The following is an 18,286-nucleotide window of genomic DNA, read 5'->3' as shown; positions in this document are numbered from 1 at the left end:
AATTCCTTGATACTACCCTTCAAAAGTGGGTGTAGTTTGTCCGTCTTGACAAAGTGTGCTCAATGAAAATGGCCCATTATCATGGCGCGTTTTACTCCATCATCTCTGATATTCTTATACGGTCTCTGGGTTAAACAGTACGTCTTCCCATCCTTTTTACCCCATCCCTCGAGTAAAGTGTTCTTCAAAGGTATATATTTCATTGCAACCTGACAGTTTTGACACTATAATTGACCTGAGCGCTTCCATCTTACTCTTTTCAAATTCTCCGTTGTAATGTGTGTCAACTAGATAAAATGATTTCCATCTCCACCTTCCTCTGGATATCCATTTGCAAAGACGGCTGACTGCTCGCTGGCTGGCTGGCTGGCTGGCTGACTGACTGACTGACTTAAAATCCATTATCATTCTGTTTGAATGTCTGTGACTGGTGGTGGTGGGGGGGTAATGTGAAGGGATCTATTGTTTGAAACAGCTGCTAACACTTAACTCCTATACATTAGTCGAGCACACAGGGCTGTTAGTGGGTTAAATAGTTTGTGACGATGTTGGGATTTGATACCCTTTCTGAATAATGCTTTGCTCTGTCAGACAGCCGTAATCTGTCTGTCAAAGTGTCATGGTGAAATCGGTTTTAAGTTCTCATTAAATTTCTTAATAACCTCCATAATGTTAATGGAAATCATCATGAGTGGGGATGTAATGTACATTTTAACCTCTGTGTATGCTCTCAACTTGCTAGTGCCAATTCTCTTTGTACTAAGAATATACCTTTGTGATTGATATCATAGGTATGAGCAGAGGGAGGAAAATTGTGCATCGAGTGGAAAATTACATATCAAAGATATACAGACAAAATGATGTATCGGATGTGCATATATGTGTTATAACAAGGCTACTGCACGCATTTAACAGGTTCAAGCTCATTTAAATGATTGTTCCCACATTCATCCTGAAAATAAATGCTATAAATAAGATATGTCCCCTGCTTTGTATCTTTACAATTGTTGAATCTTTTTCCCCACATAATTTTTTACTTATTTATTTATTTTTATTTTTTTTTTACTACACTTTGACACCTTCACATTTGTTGTGTTATTTGACTTGTTGGTCAAATCAAAAAAAGCCTTCAATCTGAAACGAGAAGCACCTTTTTCTTCTTGTTCATTATCTTTTATTTTCGCTTTTCACATGTGGCTATAAAAAGACAGGCTGTGTTTTTGTATGCCATGTCATATTATTAAGTTTCACGCTTGCTCCGTGAACCCGAGACATATTTTCTGCTTTCCCCCTGGCTAATTGGGAGATTGTTAGGACTGTCTCTACCCAGAGCCTGATGCCCCTAAATGTGTCAATGTGCCGCTATGCTGCTGCTAGACTATGTGTCTTCTTGTCAGTTTGCGGCTTGTTTTTCAGAGCAGTTTGTTATTAGATTAATTAACACTGTATTGACAAACTGTGATAGGATTGCGACACCAAAAGAAGACCAAACGTAGAACAAACGTAAAGTAAGAGATAATACTTGAAGGGGTATCTCATTTCTTGAAAGGGGTCTTTGAGGACTTTTTTTTTTTTTTATCTGAGCAGTGTACTGTGTGTTGAACAAATGACCCATGTGTTTATTTTGTCTTTGTTTGAGCTTACAAAGTAGAGGGAGGCTTTATATGCCTGAGCAAAAAGGCTTCTAGGGGAAGCAGCACTTTTTGGGATAAAGCTGGGGGGCTAAAACAAGCTTTAAAGAGGGTCCAGTCCCACTCAGGTTCACTGGTAAGCCTGTTGGACATCCAGCTTTGTTCCTCTCATAGGCTCCTTATCAGTGGCCTGATGCGGTTGTCCCCTCATATGTTCCTCTTGTACCTCATTTTGGCCAATTCGATGGCCTGAGTGTTCCAATTGAGCCATTTTGTTTCACTTTGAAACAAACTAGGGCCTATTATGCGTGGGTTTTTTTTTTTTTTTTTTTTTGGTTCATACCCCTCCTTCCATGTTGGCCTTGGTCTATGTAGTTTGTCAGTCCCCCCCTCCCGCCTTTCTCTTAAGTTTGAAGCGCTAGCCTTGTGAGGGGTCAGTGTTTCCACTCCAGCAGTGTCAACTTCAATCTGGGCCGATTTGGTGTGAAATGTGTGCCTTGGTGTGGGGGCTTGCAGGTCAAAGCCCCAGTAATTGATGTTGCTTATTCATCTGCTTTTCCTTGTCTACTCTCACTGCAGCACAGCGGCCGTTTTTGTTTGTCTAAATTGTTTGAAGATTTACTGTAGGTCTTAGGGCCCTGAGAAGCATCCCCCTGCTGCACTCTGTCTGTGTTCCTACCTAGCAGGGGGTTCAGCACTGGGGACATACAATGGCGCACGCACAAAAGAGGCTTTCCCCAACACAAGGCCTGGAGGACATCTCATAGCATGATACTGAGCACTGGGGGACACACAATGACAGAGGCACAAAGGAAGCTTCTCTTAAGACAGGAATTGGAGGACATCTAGCATGACAAGCAGGGCAGCTCTCACTGTAATTAGCCATGGAGCCAGTCTGACCAATGGCCCTATGAGATCAGCGAACTATCAATAAACAGCATTAAAACCACAGTGTTAAGAAGGTTATTGGCAGAAATCTGGCCTTGTGATGTGGCAACCCATATGAAGATGACACACAGTTAGTAGAAGATGCAGTTCCAGATAGATATGACAGCGATGTTTAAACCCCCCCCCACCCCTTTTGGCTTTGCTGGTCTGTCTTCCGCTCTGTTCCTTCTGAGAAACAGTACTTGCTAGCTGAAGCGCAGGATGAAATGCTGAGTCTATTTAAGCACAAAAAGGAACGTAATGATGGAGCTACGTTTAATCTGGCCCTTTGGCATGTCAGGCGGCTGCATGGGTGGTATGTCCTCCAGGGCCTTTGAAGAGGGCTGATTTAGAGAAGAGATTTGGATCATTACACAATAAAGAACACTTCATAAGTACTGAAGTGAGTTAGAGAAATGACGGTTAATGATGTTGACAGCAATTCACCTCTGCTGAATTACAGAAAGATTTGACTCAACCTGCCTTCTTTAATGAGCCTCACTCTGTAAAGGTAATGGGCCAGTGGTAAGACAAGGAGAGAGGCGGGGAGGGGAAAGATTACAGAGAGAGCGAGAAAGAGTGGGGAGAGCCTTTTTTTCGCCCGCTTCCTCTATTGGAACTGAACTACTGCCTTTGGTTTAGACTGGGCAGATCACACCAGGTTATCACATAGCTGCCTTAGAAGCTGTCATGTCATGGATCAACAGATCATGTATATTACAAAAGTAAAATGGCGACTTACTTTTGCAATATGGTTTATTCTGTATACAAATGTTCTGCTGTGTACCTGTTAGTACTCAGTTGAATGAAAAAATACTGTGGAGTTTTTCATTTCATAAGGTAAAATATGTCCTCCCAATAAGTGTCTGTAATTTACTATTATTTACTATGATTCATCCTCTGAATTTATTCTCCCCTGCTTGGATTAAACCGGCCTATTTATGCACTTCTGGAGCAAGGACACTGATTCCACCGTGCAGCTTGTTTGTTATTTCTAATCATGCGTGTTTATGTACAAGTTTGTGACAAAAAGCTTAACTGACAGGGCGACAGTTGATTTGCAGTTCTATTTTTTTCACCCCACATCTGACTGTCATCCCATCAAAGTAGCATATCTGTCGGTGTCTTTGAGTGTCTCACACTGAATGATAAATATGTACATCCAAACTGGGATTCAGTGCCAATTATGCATTGACAGAGATGTCACCAGGAATGTAACATTTAAATTAAAATGATGGCATTCAGTTTCAAACTGCCTTTTGCGATGACATGTTCTATTATCTCCTTCCATGGTGTAAGATGAGGGAAAAACAACGAGAGGAGGAACTATCCCAAAGGTCAAATCAATAACTTTGTTGTCTGTCTGCTTTTTCTTGATGACACACCTACATGTCAGTCATTAAGCCTATTAATAGGCTTGTTAGACACAAGACATACTCCTTTGCTTTTCTTTTCGTCTTTGAAAATCTCTACATACTCATATTACCATCTTTTCTAGGGTTGTGGAAACTTTTCAGCTTCTAACAATTTTGTTTGCTGGACTGAAAGCATATATGATGAGGTCAAAGTTGGTGTAATGTTGCTACAGTTACATTAAATTCCTAATGGAGATTTTACACAAGCACTATTATCATATTATGCTGTTCATGGATGTGCAACAAGCTTGATATCACTTGGCGGGAAAAAAAAAACACAAGACTTGATACTTTAATTGGCAGGAATACTTGTCTAATTATCACTTTTCTGCTTGTTCTCCATGCTGAGATTATGTAATTATCTTTCTGAAACACTGTGGAACGATATTGCTTTTTTTGTGTGTGTCATTTCTGAGACGCCTCTGTACCTGACACTCAGCAAGCCACTTAATAATATGCTGGAAAAGCAGCTAATTATATCATAATAATGGCTTGATGAAAGCAATAAGGCAGGCCGGTGAATGAATCATAGTGCTGTTAGACTGCACAAGTTGTATCTTTATCCCACATTATTACAATCACACTAAACAGGAAGTTCTTTAATTGCTAATGTGTTTATTCATTATGCCACAAGAATTTTGAGTCTTTCCATTTGTTATCATTATGCAAATCATAGCCCATACTAAATGATACATTTCTATGCAATGATATTTTCAGCAAATTGAATCCCTTATCAAGTTAATTACCCCATGTTTACAAGCACCCCCACCCCCAAACTAGGATATCCCAATTAAAGACTACACCTGTTCTATTTGTGGGATCTGTATTTGTTACATGTGCCATTACATGTCCCCCTGCAGAGCACAGGTTTGTCAGAGGGGAAGAACCACCAGTTAGACCCCTTACTGGGCTTCCAGATTTCATCCTGCTTCTACAAACATCTTCTGCTGACTGGTGTCATCTAGTTATGGGATCCTTTTTTGCAGGAAAGAGGCAGGAACACAGCTGACACACACATCCGTAGGACCTGGGGAGGGGGTAGATGGGTAATCTGAGGGAGGGCGCGCCCAGGCACCAGCAGCGGCAGCATCAACAGCAGCCGTAGACTGCTTTCGAAACTTTTTAATTAGCACTAATTACCTTTGCAGGAAAATGTTGAGGCTTGAAAGGATTTGTGTCAGCAAGTGGGAGATCAAAGACTGTGTTGCTGTGCATTTTAATCTGAACACTGAGGGGTAATAGGGAGCTGTTTGTGTGTTGGAGACGGGGAAGGGGGGAGAGAGGGTGAGAGGAGGGAAAGAAGCATCCCAGGTGGTACTTGAGTAGTCTACCTCTGGTAATGCTGTCTACCAATCACACCCCAGGCCCCGTCACATTATAAAATTTCCCTCCAATATAAAGAAATTAACTTTTTTTTTAATTGCCGAATTGAACCGCAGCTTCCCTTTGCTTTGTTCATTTTCTCCTTTATCAGTGTGCATGCGTTCCTCACTGTCAGTATGTGCACACGTGTGTGATTTTGTGTGCCGCGCTTCATCAGACTGACAGGCATTTCATAGAGGTGGTTTTTAATGCATGCCTGGACATCACTGTGGCAGGGTCATCCATCAGACTTCAAGACAGCATCGATCATTTGCCATGAAGAGAGCACAGGGTAGTGATTATTTGCTATTAGGTGGATGCTGAGGCATACAAATGGCTGGCAGTTGACAGTTGAACTCACTCAAACGTAATGCGGGATGGCTCCCCCTCTCAGGAAATGTTGACAAGCAGTGAGCCTGAACACTGTAATGAGTGTACAGGCAGTCGGGGGCTGAGGGATTCTTCATCACATGTATTATTTAATGATTTTATTATTTTCATTATTATTATTTGTGTTATTGCAACAGTTCTGTGTATAAATACTATATTATTTTGCACTGGTTTATTCTTAAAAAAACAACAAGAACAACAAAAAACAATTGTGTTAATGTAAAAGGATACAACATGACTTGGCTCACTGACCCTGTCACTGTAATTTTACTGTATTATATACACTAAAAATGTACGTGCCTGTGCAGCATGCATGAGAGCTTGAATGTGCTTGTTTGTGCTGCATTGATGTCCTCGCTGACGGAGATGCCATCAGTGAATTGATTTTCAGCTCTCGCTCACTGAGGGAGGATGGTGTTTGTCATGTGGATAGACAACTAATCTTTCAGTACAAACATTCACAAGATACATGGCCATACTGTGAGCACAGTCCGGGCACTGTGAGTAGGGATGTGTTGTATAGGCTCTGAAGGAGTTCAGCCCTTGCTTGCCGCTTGCCGCCCTCCTGCCATCACCCGATGATGCATTTCAAAGTGTATAGTTTGGAGTTGTGCATTGGGAAGCGGCCGTCAATCTGTCCGGCTGCGTAACAAGCATCACTCGCTGAACTTGAAAAGGCACATTCAGTTCTGTGCAGTAATCTCTCTATTTCTTTCCTCACCAGGAAAAAGGGGTAACTCTTCTCATACCTCTCAATCGGGTCATTGTTGGAGCTTAGAATTCATCCTGGGCCAAACTGGGGTCAAGCAAGGCTTATGAGGTCAAACTTGACAGGAATGTCTGTCAAGTTCTTATCCCCTGGCTAGGGCTGATCCAGTGTCATCAATCAGACAGGGATTGGAGGTACAAGGGGAAGCATGAGGCCAGGTGATGCTGACCTCAGTACGCTGGCTTTGATTTTGTCTTGCTCTTTGTGTGTGCGTGCGTGCGTGTGTGTGTGTGTGTGTGTGTGTGTGGCGGGGGGGCTGCGCGAATTGACGAGATCAGTCGCTGTCTGATTCACAGTAGTCTCAGCTACTCTGTCAGTGCTAATGACATTGAGAGAGAATATTAACCTCACACACTCAGCAGGAATATCTGCGGGGGTAGTCTATAACTCAGTCACTGCAGGATCCGCGGGGGTTTTACATGGAGGAGCTGGCTGTAAACATTCAACAGATGCACCATGGTGTACGCAATTTCAACAATTTAATCGGCACTTGTCTCATGAAAACCTCATATAGAGTGGAGCAATGGGATGTGATATTTAACTTCTTCATCAACACAGAACTCTAATTAAGTTTCACAGATTTGTTCTTGCTTGAATTTGTTTATGCTCTTTTAAAGCGATCTTTTTGCTTTGCGAATGATGTAACTGTAAAGTTCAATCTGACATGCCACTTCCAATTGACGGCTTTGTAACTAGTTATGCTTGTACATGCGGACTATCAGAAGCAAGCACGGTGCAAATGTTCAAAACAGATTAAGAGTGAACCTACACAAAGAAGAGATTTGCTGCCGGCGCCAAACGTTCTCTAATGATTTGCATTGCCATTAATAGTAATTTGCAGCTGCCTAGGAGGAGATGTGTAATCCCCTTCCCATGTGTGAATTGATATGCATTCAGGGAGGGCTATGTGTGTCCTGGATGTGTGATCTTTAAATGACTGCCACCTGAGGCCTGGCAATACAGAGAGAGCAGTGCCACACTGAGCAGTGACTGTCTATATGTGAGGGAGATAGGGGGTGAGAAAGGGAGAGCTGTGGGGGACATGGAGACTGATAATGAAAGTCTAATTCACCACTGCCATCACAGATGCATGCACAGAGACGTGTACAGGCCATAAACTATAGCTGGAGGGTAGAGTGCTGTAACAGACCTGATCACCGCTGTGTGGAGGTGGTAGGAAGGATGTTTTGGGGGAGAGGGGGGTGCTTAAGGGGTTGCAGGGCATTAATTTGCTTTACAGATAATGTCATCTTATTTGCCATGAGCTAATCCCGATCGTGTTTTGATGTTGTATTATGGGATTTTTTTTCTATGTTTAGTTGTGTTTTTGTTGTGGGCAAGTGGGATGAAATGTAGTTGTGTTGTACCACTAGAGGCTGGGGATTGGTGAATTATGTTTTATTCTCAATTTTTATATTACTGTTAAAGATCTGAATAACTGTTGTAGTGTAATTGTTTCCCACATACCGCCACTGTATTAGACTACTAATAAGCTGTTCATACAGAATCATACAGAACACTTGGAGAACTTTTAAAAAAGCATCTGAAAACTAAAATAAACCAGTTTTCCAAAAGCATTTTCTTTTTATTAAAAAACAAAAAAAAAGAAAAAAAGACTTGATTCATTGATTTAGAATAAGTTGGTATATGGTATACTATTATATGAGTCCTGACTCAGGGATGAATAAAAATTTTTGAAATTACAAAAATATTGGCATTTTGCAGGTATGGATAAATTATTGATCTGCAGATTGAGAAAGAGAGGTGGTTTTTACCGTGCAGAATAGCAAGAGCCAACAGAATATTTCTTGACTATTTCAGGCTGAATGGCTCTCCAGCTTCCTCCCTCCTTCTGCAGCCAACCCTCCCCCATTCACCTTTCTTATTAAGTTTATTAAAGCCAGTCCATATGCTGGATTTCTCAGGCCCAGATCCTTTCCCCATTCATTACAGTACCTTATCCTGGCAGGCAATCTGAAGTGTGCTCTGAATAGTCCATTATGCACATATGAAGGCCATCATGGCTCTAGTATTGGTCAATTCATCAAACATTTATCTATTGCCCTCTGAGCAGGACGTCAGCATGCCTGTCACTCTTCAGCCCTGGCCCTCCGTTTAGAATAACAGCTCATTGCTATTGTGCACTGCTGCAACCCTTGAGAGGACATCAGTCCCTAACTGTGGATTGCAGCTGTAAGGGGCTCTCCAGATTTTCAGAGTGGATGTGTGTGTGTTTTTAATTTTTCAAAGTCTCAGGAACTTTTTCCAGTTTTGGAGTGGTAGCTGTAGGGATGTTGCCTCTGTGATCAGAGGAGGCTTTTGGGGCTGTTTTACATTGTAGCCCTGTCATTTACAGCTTAAAAACTCCACATTTTATCTATCATCTTCTCTTTCTAAATATTACCGACTATGATTCATTTAGGCAAGCATTTCCAAAGCAGCAAGCATAAGAGAGAAGCCTGTGTAACATGTGTAAAAGAGCCAAAGCTGCTGTTTCCATTTGTTGCCTGAGGATATCTGACAGGACACTAGCACACACTATCGGAGGGAGTGACTGACATTTCAGCCAGTAACGGTTGAGAGTTTTCTTCCTTCTGTTGTCAGCAGCGGTTTATCAATCAGTGTCTGGATTAGTATTAGGGTATTGATCTGGCAGCGCGGCTCTCTGGGTCAGTGTCTCCTCTCCAGTGCCCTTGTCTGGTTCCTCACATATTTCAACACTTCCTGTTCTGGATTTATTTTCCATCTACATATGAGTACACGTGCTACTGTGCATTCAGTAGACAGGATCTTAGTGGATAATGGGGGCTGTAGCACATGTGCATTTACTTCTTTTGGCCGCTCAAAAGCACACACACTGATGCACACGGGGCTGCATATGATGTATGATGGCAAGCTTACATGGGCTAAGTGGTAGTCACAGTGTTAAGACAGCCCGTGCGAAGTATTAGCTCTGACAATGAAGCTGATCATAATTATCTTAACAAGGAGGATTCATTGCCTCACCTCGTTAAAGTTATCTCCTCTCTCCATCTCTGTCTCTTACTCTGGCCAGTTAAAGTTTTAAGGAGATTCCATTTGATGACATGTTACTATAAAGATAGCATTTTTCTGAATATATTGGATGCGGTGACAGAATGGGATATGGCAGGAGAATACTTTTGCATCCTTAAAAGGTCAGGTTTTAATAAAGGGTTACTCCAAAACAGATTTCACTTGAAATACATTAAGTGACATTTCCTTTTCATCGTTGAGTCTCATAGATGAAACATGGCAAAATGGTAATAGAACTACCAGTGAATCTGTAAAACGACAGCAGAACACTTTAACTATGATCACAACCATCATCTTTGTGGGAGGTAAGTTGAAATGCACCGTCTATTTTTTATATTTTTTCTGTTTTACCAAATCTCTATTGAATTGGGACTCAAGTCAATTATGCTCATTAGTTTTGTTAAAAGCAACAGCTTTTTTTTTTTTTTTTTCACAAGTGAAGTACTTTTACTGCAGCATTTAAACTTTGTTAGTTTTCCAAGCCGCACATTAAAACAAGAAAGCTTATAAAAAGTAATGAAAGCAGCTATGGAACTCTGCAGAGGGAGCACAGAAAGCTGGAGAGTATTAGAAGTTCAATCCCTGCACTCTAGTTAATGCTGGATGGGACTCAGTGGCTCTCCCCTGGCTGTGAATTTAACTGATTAAATCAGCCAGTGCACGCAGCAGTGGTGACATGAAAACAACAATTAATAAGGCTCCCTCCTGCGCCATGCGGCTCCCTTTAACCGAGCAGCTAATAACATCACCCACAGGACTGCAGCCCATCAGACACACACACACATGCACACACGCATATGCACTTACAGGTGGCAATAGTTAGTTAGCAAACCTCTGTTAACAGCAAACAAAATAATGTTAATCCGTTCTGGTGCGCCATTGTTCTTATATAGACTGTTAAGTTTGAAGTATACTGTATCATAATGGACCTTCTTGCTTTCATACAGTACATATGAAGCACCGTGACGGAGAAAAGCGAGCAAACAGAGCAGGATTTCATAAAACTGGCACATCTCTGTTTTCATCCATCTTGCCAGTGCATTAATCAGACCTGATAAGAGGTTGTCAGCTAGCAGCTTTGCCAGCACACTGGCTAGGTGCTGTCAGCTGTTGTTGTGGATATCAAGTGTGTGTGTGTGTGTGTTTGCAAAAATATTGGGTGTCTTTTGAAAAAAGGCAGTACGGTCCCGCCTCGCAAGTCAACAATGATTTGCTGATTTATCATTTTTCCACCCGAGGAGACAAGTTGCAACATTTTGCTTTGTAGTTCAAAGTTGCTGCCAGTGTGTCCGCTGCGTGATGTGAGCGGGTTTCTGGATCAAGGAATATGTCTTCGCGGAGTCCAAGCCAATCGCTCATAAAGTGAATATGAGATATAAAGCAAGAAAACAGTTGATTTCGCTCACTAAAAGCGTTAAATAAAAATACGCACGTGCCTACTCTGCTGACCAATTAGTTGCACATGCTATCATCTTGATAGCTCCAAGTGCATTTTGTCGCACTACATGATGTTCAGTATACTCTTTTCCCTTTTTAATATTTCCTCATTTTTCCTTTGTGTGGTTTCTTATCCATGATGAGTGCTGGTGTGTAGACTGTTTCTTGCTATCCTTTTGCAGATTGTCATGATAAAGGTATTATATTTACTTTATACTATATATTATATATATTTATAGCTCTAAGTTGGTGTGTCTTATGGCAGCCATTGATGCTAGACAGATCCAGTGGAGGAACAATAGTTCATGGTGCAGCTGTTTAGACCACACTGTACCTTGAGTTTGTCATGTAGTGATGTGTCACTGTGCACAGTTTATGTTCACGTAACTTATTGTCAAGGTTATCCGTCTGCTTTACTTTACTTAACTTAAAATCTAGAAAAAAAAACTGTAATAATAAATAATGCTATGTTAAATTTAAAAAAAAAAAGTTGGTTTGTTCTTTTGTTCATTTGTTTACTGTGAGACAGAGTTAAGAGGGACATTGTTTGGGTCAAATTCTGGCTGATGTAAATGCCATTGAAGTCCCCCAGGACTCTTTCACATGGCATCCAGACAGTGTGCAGGATTAGGCAACATGCGCACACACCCACACCCACACACACACCCACACTGCCTTTATGCACTTACTATGACTTGGACGTTGCAGGGCTCTAACATTACTCCTAACACCACCCTCCATAATTTTTATGCCTGTGTGAGACAGGCAGAGATTGAAAGAGCTGAGATGACCCTCCAACTCTTTTTTCCAATGTATCATAAAACGGAGCAGAAAGGCAGAATTCCTTCTTTAAAACGAAAGAGAAAATGTCCTTTGATGTGAAAATCCCAACACTAACCCCTACTGCAGCACAGTGGTTGGGGGAAAAAAAAAGTTTCCCTTCCATTCCATCTGTGATTGCAAGCGTATTCCGGTTCCTCTGTGAAAATGATGGATGACAAGTTAAATTTGTGTCTGGGGAGTGAAGGTGAACTGTGACAGAGTGATTTGTCTTGGGAATGGAGGGTTAGGGTCAGGCGAAACTGGGCGCCTCAAGGCACAAGACATTGACAAATTCATCCTGCCCGCCGCATTTCTGAAGCCTTTTGTTTTGAATCCTGGCTACTCACAAGTGACCCCCATCCCTCATCCTGCCAGCCGCTGAAGGATGCCTCACCATGCCAGGGGAGCTCAGCACCACTAATTCTTGTCATTCACTTCCCTGACAGGCCCGGACCCATACTCACTCGGCATATGAAAAGAGGGAGGCTGAAATATTTATTTCTGCACAATAACGTTTGACCAGATTTAAAGCCATAACAGTTTCCCTTTTACTTTATCATTGCAGGTCACTGGCAGGCCTCAAAATGTTCACTGAGCTGGAAGAGCTGGTCGTCGACAACAATCTGCTTGGAAATGACCTCCAGTTGCCCAAGTTACCCAACCTCCACACCCTGACACTCAATAAGAACCAAATATCCTTTCAAACAAATCACTCCGTTGCTCTTTCTCTTTGATTTGCAGCCTACTACGCAGGCATAGATTGCAGGCATCAGTATTGGCACCGTGTTTATTTTGCTTTCATAGCAAAGTTAAAACAACCTGCTTTTGTCTCAAGGAACCAGTTTTCATTGTCATTGCTTTGCAGGGAGCACTTTGTTTTGCAACAGAGAGCAGAACAACTTGGCTGTCACAGAGCTCCATGCAGGACTAGTTTTTGAACCACAGGGACCTCTAGTGGAATCACATTTTAGAGTCAACATAACAGATGGGTTTTTACTTCAGATAGTTTTCAAAGGATAGATGGTGTTGGATTAAAATCACATCCCAAGTATAGAAAAAAAACAGTAATGCATTTGCAGTTCACAGTTAGTTATTTTTATCACGGTTATTAATTCTAAGGATTATAAAATTGAGATTTTGTAGGTTTCACCCATGCACCGTGTACTTCACCTCTTTACCACACTGAAATAAAATGAGCCGGTTATTTAATTTGTCACCGGATAAACTAGAACATCTACACATATTGGTTCATTGATTATAATGGCCCTTTGCATTCTGGTTGCCACCCAGCCTAAACATATTAAAACCACCGTTCTGCACAGCCATCCTAAATTCAAGACACTGGCACATTGCAAGGCTGTTTATGATCAGTCAAAAATGTGTGAACTTCCCCTCTAAGCTTCAGAACAGGTTTAGCAATGTGTCCTGTTTTCCTCTGGTTATGCAGATCCTACTGGGTAATGATGCTCACGCTCTCTCTTTCACACACACACACACACACACACACACACACACATGCACTCACACTTCCAGAGTCAACATTAAAACTGGGGCTCCTTGAAGTGTGCGTCTGGGACTGTGTGCCGAGTTTGGTTGTGAAGTGGTCGGCACATGCTAATAGGCCAATTATGTACATCCTGTCGTGGCACAGTGCCATTTTAAAGCTCGAGCACTGCATTAGTGCAGTTGTATTTTGACACTTTGGGGCTCAATTTTCCAAGTGAATGTATTAGTGATGAATGTGCCTGCTTAGGGGCTGTTTGTTTTTTCCACGTTTTGCAAAAGTTTTCCACAGCACGGCTCTGGGAAGCACGGACCGTTTGAACCACAGGGCATCCATCATTTTGTCACTGTTCTGCACCCGGCCACCTAGGAAATGAAAGAGATCGAGAGAAAGAGAGCGAGAGAGCAGCAGCCAAATTGTGTCGCTGCTATATGCCAAAGTCTGCACCTTAAATTGCCCCTCTGTCTGCCCAGTCTCACAAAGCCAGTGACTGGCCCCTTTGAGCACCTCTGTAAATTTGACAGTGACGTGTTTTAGTGGAGACAGGCCTGGGAGGGGCCATGCGGGTAGTAAATGCTAATGTAATTAACAGCGCAAGGTCCTTGACATCAGCCCTTTGACACCTGACTGATATCGAGGCCCTGCTGGAACACTTGGCTGATGTGACCCCGTCACTGGAGTACCTAAGCCTGCTGGGAAATGAAGCCTGCCCTAACCAGCTGGTCAGCCCGGATAAGGATGAGGACGACTACCAGAGATACAGGTCGGTCACTACATCAATGAACTGCAATGATGTCACACATAAATGAGGGAAGGATTTAGCTCTGAGTTGGGTGGACGGATGGGTAATATTCCAGGCGCATTTACATTTTCAGTCAAACAGTTTTGGCACTATTTGGAGTGATAGCTTTTGTAAGTAATGGATTTGAAGATGTTCCATTAAAAAAACACACACACACACACACACACACACACACACACACAAAACCATCCAGACTCCTGTATTTCACAAGCAGACTGTAGATTCAACCACATCAGTCTAAAAGCTTTGTCAACTGGGCCCTCTACACTCCGGCTTGCAAAATGGATTTCATATGTGACTAGTCACCACCACGAATGAGTGTTTACTACCCTGCCTTACCAGAGCAGATGATGCATTAAACATCAAGCCAGGCCTTAAGCCATGCAATATGACCACCATTTGTCAGGGTCCTTTACATGAAATGCGATAAAAGGCGAAAAGCACACTCTCTTTTGTCTGCTTTAGCCCTAAGTGCTTGTTTCTGACTCTGTGTTGCTTATTAATCATTTACCAACCTTGCCTTTCTTGAATAATCTTTATTCCCCCCCCCTCCTCACTCCACCCCCACCCTCGCACTTTCCCTCCCTTTCTTCCCATCTCCTCACATGCTTATCTGGTGAGGAGAGCTGTTCTGTTTTGACTGACAACGTCTATGGTCCTGTAATGTAATATTTATGATGTGTCACATAGTAAAACATCAATTTGAGCATGATGCAGATTTCATGTCTGACAAGGTTAGGCTGCATGCGGGTCGTGACAGCACTGGCCTTGGGCAATAAATACCCAGCCCAGCGCCTCAGGAGCTCTTGGTCTCTCAAGTGAAATACCCTGGTACATGGCATCGTTGCCCCAATTAATGAAATGACATAGAAACATAGTATTTACTTACACAGTATTGCGTAGGCTGCAGGGAGGTTAAATGTCCTCTGTTTAGCTGACTGTACATTCTGTGGCCAAATGTGGTACTAAAATAACACAAACGTTAAAAGCAGTTTGAATATATGTTCGCAGGCCACATTGTGCTTTACCCAGCAAGACAGTTTGAGACAAATAGAAATGTTCTGACTGTAGTCAGCCGCTGCCTTTTCTCTCAGCCTCTGGCATGTATTAACATTAACTTTACATTTTTTTGTGACATTTCTGCTTCTTTGTCTCCAGGAAAGTTATCGGTTTCTTCAAATAAGCGTCTTGTGCCTGAGATTCCTCATCCATTTGCTGTTTTGTTTTGGGTTTTTTTTTTTTTTTTTAAATGCAAAAAATTTTAATTAATTTCTAATTAAAGGTAAATACTAAATAGATACAAAATAAATCAATATGGACCCATAATACATAAAAATAATATCTTGCCCACTGTAGCTACTGAGTATAATGATTGTCATGTCTTATCTGAAACGAGTTTGTCACTAATTTGATCAAAAGAAATTCGTGTTCAATCAATTTACTTCCAAATAGTTCATGGTAACTATTTGCGTATCCTTCTTTTGCCACTATAGTCACTTTATACTCAACAGGTCAACTAAACTAAAATGTACATTTTTGAAATTTATGGGCATCATACAAGGAAGGTCAAAACATAGGTAGTAAGCATTAAATTTAATAAGTAGTTTTTGTAGATTTGTCAGTTTTTCACTCTTTGGCTGTATAATATATTGGTTATTGTGGTAAAACTCAAATAAATGTATACATATATCTTGTTTATGTCTCTAATGTATTATGAATACAAGATATTTTCCAAAAAAAGCATTACAGAAAAAGTATTAAAGGACGCAGAAAATAAAACTTTTTTACATTTCTATTGTTTATACAGTTTGACTCCATAGCAGCCACTTCCAACTGCCCCAAAAATCATATTGATGTCAACATGTTTTGGTATTGCTCAAATAAAAAAAAAAAAAAAGGAAAAGCTATGAGGCTTTAATTCCCCCAGTCATCTGTACCACCCCCCACCCTGCTGCGCTCTCTTATCCTCCCTCTGTGGTTAGGTTGGATCATTAATATCCCCACTGGCTGACAGAGCCTTGTCATCTGTGCTGACCCTGTGATGGTGGGTTACCTATGGAGAATAACCTCTCTACATGTTTCCCAAGGGCATCTTCACATTTCATCATGGAAATGCCCCGAACAAAGTCCTTTACACGGAGGCAGGCACAGAATGTGGATGGTGCCTCTTGTATTTGAGTGCTTGTGCTCTCATCAGAAAAGGAGCTCGAGTGGGTCGAGGAGTGATTTCCACCTTGTTATGATGTTCATGGAAGAATGTATTTAGGCCCATTTTATTTAGGTAATGATTTGTTTTTTTCTTCTTTGAAACACGGTTCAGGTCTTATCCCCTTTTTCACATTATATCAGATTTTCTCCCATAATTTTCCACAGAGATATTTCCTGTTCTGTGTCATACTGAACGTGATCCCTGCATCCCCTCCTTATAATCCCCAGGTGTTGAAAACTTGACACAGGCTTTGCCATCTCCCCTCATCGCCATCGCCATCATCAATTTGTCACGGCTCTTTGCGCACAGGTCTTGTCTCCCCCGTCCTTTCTCACCCTCCACTTAGGTGCTGCATGCATGTCCTTTTTGGCTACCGGCTCAGCCCTGACATACCGGTTCCTCTATCACCTGCCTGCCTGTGAAAGGATCTGTTGTCATCTATGTATTCCAACCATTATTTTGTGACATTTCTCTCCCTCCCAATGAAAGAAAGCTTTCTTTTATTCTTCCTTTCTTCCTGTGCATGTTTGACTGTGTCAGTCTCCCTTTACAGAGGTCCTACTGCTGTGGCCCTTTGAAAAGAGTTGTTCTTTACTACCGCTTACTATCATGTACGTGTGGGTTGTGTGTGTGTGTGTGTGTGTGTGTGTGTGTGAGAGTGACCACAGCCTGACCTGATTCCATATGCATGAGCCCCAGATCAAAGACGACGGGCGGCTGTCCGGTCGCGGTTGTGTTGCCAAGTGTGACATGGCTGGCGATTGGAGTGACAGCTCACGTACATGCTGCTCACAATTGCTTAATTATCCTGAGCCTGTGCACTTACTCCTCCCTCTCTTGTTTTGGGTCGCTCAAACTAATTAGAGTTCCAGAGGTTCATAGAGATACACCCCCCCACACCACACATCCCACACACACACACACACACCACCTTCATTTTTTTTTTTTTTTTTTTAAATACCGCTTTTATAATGCAATATAAATGAACAGCTTTAGCCTAGGTTTGATTTCATGTAATTGTAAGGCCATGAAATATTTACCATTTGGATTTGCTAAGCTTTTTCATTTCAAGGTCTCTAGGGCTCTGACAGTGAGCCACAGAGGTAAAAATGGATCCAAAGTAGTGAGAGCGAAGGCATCCAATGACAAATCAGAAGCATCTGAGTCGATGTTGGGTTTAAAAGTGCACACAGAAAACAAAATATTTATTGTTCAAGACAATCAGCGAAGATAGTGTACTCTTTTAGTGTCGCCCCATGCTATGCTTTGTTCTTGATTCTTCATGCAAGTGGCAGGCAAGAAAGCAAAACACTGAAATAATTTAACCTCCGTCTGGCAGGTTTGGTAGTTGGAGAAAAGTGGAATGAAAACACTGTTCATCCACTTTATATAAAAACAGACTAAGGACCTCTACAATGCTTTTTGGCAGGGTAAAGTCACTTTATGCGATTTTATTTACATAGCTTGTCAGGGAAAAAGAAATGTTTGCCTGTGTCGCCACAGCCTTAGATGAAAGGAGAGATAATCACTGATTCTAGCTGACATGATGTGTGTGTTTTTTGTGTCTTTTTGTCTTTGAACCTGCTGTATATGATTATTTATTCCCTATGCAAAGTAAAAGGTTGCAGCTTTGATGAAAACGCATCTACCTCCCATTGCTCGCACTAGTTTGTGCGCGCTCAAACATCCGTGTGCTGTCTTATCCACAGTTCTTTATTATCTGTGGTTGAGTGAGTCTACGCAGTGAAGGGTATTTTTGCCCCGGACGCCTCTTGTATCCAGGCGCTACGATGTCACAGCACGGCAGCATTTCCGTAACATTTGTTTTGAGTTAGATGAGACATGATGTGTCAACTATCACAGACTTGATGAGCCATGAGTACCTCCCGGCTCTAATTGTCCACATCATCAGAGTGATTGTAAGCTGACCAATAGTGCGGGCCACCAATTAGCAAAACGTCTGC

At 41.8% G+C, this 18,286-nt stretch overlaps 1 protein-coding gene across 2 annotated transcripts in view; it reads left to right on the top strand.

Annotated features, from left to right (window-relative positions):
• LOC115055514 (leucine-rich melanocyte differentiation-associated protein-like) overlaps window positions 1–18,286 on the top strand; it is a 186,498-nt gene that overhangs the window by 111,194 nt on the left and 57,018 nt on the right. For both annotated transcript variants that reach the window (XM_029521383.1, XM_029521382.1), the window contains exons 3-4: window positions 12,373–12,499; window positions 13,935–14,074. In XM_029521383.1, the coding sequence (XP_029377243.1) occupies window positions 12,373–12,499; window positions 13,935–14,074 (267 nt within the window). The remainder of the gene's footprint in view (window positions 1–12,372; window positions 12,500–13,934; window positions 14,075–18,286) is intronic.

Source organism: Echeneis naucrates, chromosome 15, assembly GCF_900963305.1.
Source record: "Echeneis naucrates chromosome 15, fEcheNa1.1, whole genome shotgun sequence".
Classification (NCBI taxonomy): Eukaryota; Metazoa; Chordata; class Actinopteri; order Carangiformes; family Echeneidae; genus Echeneis; species Echeneis naucrates.
The sequence above is the reverse complement of the archived record's forward strand: the minus strand, read 5'-3'. Positions and strand labels throughout refer to the sequence as shown.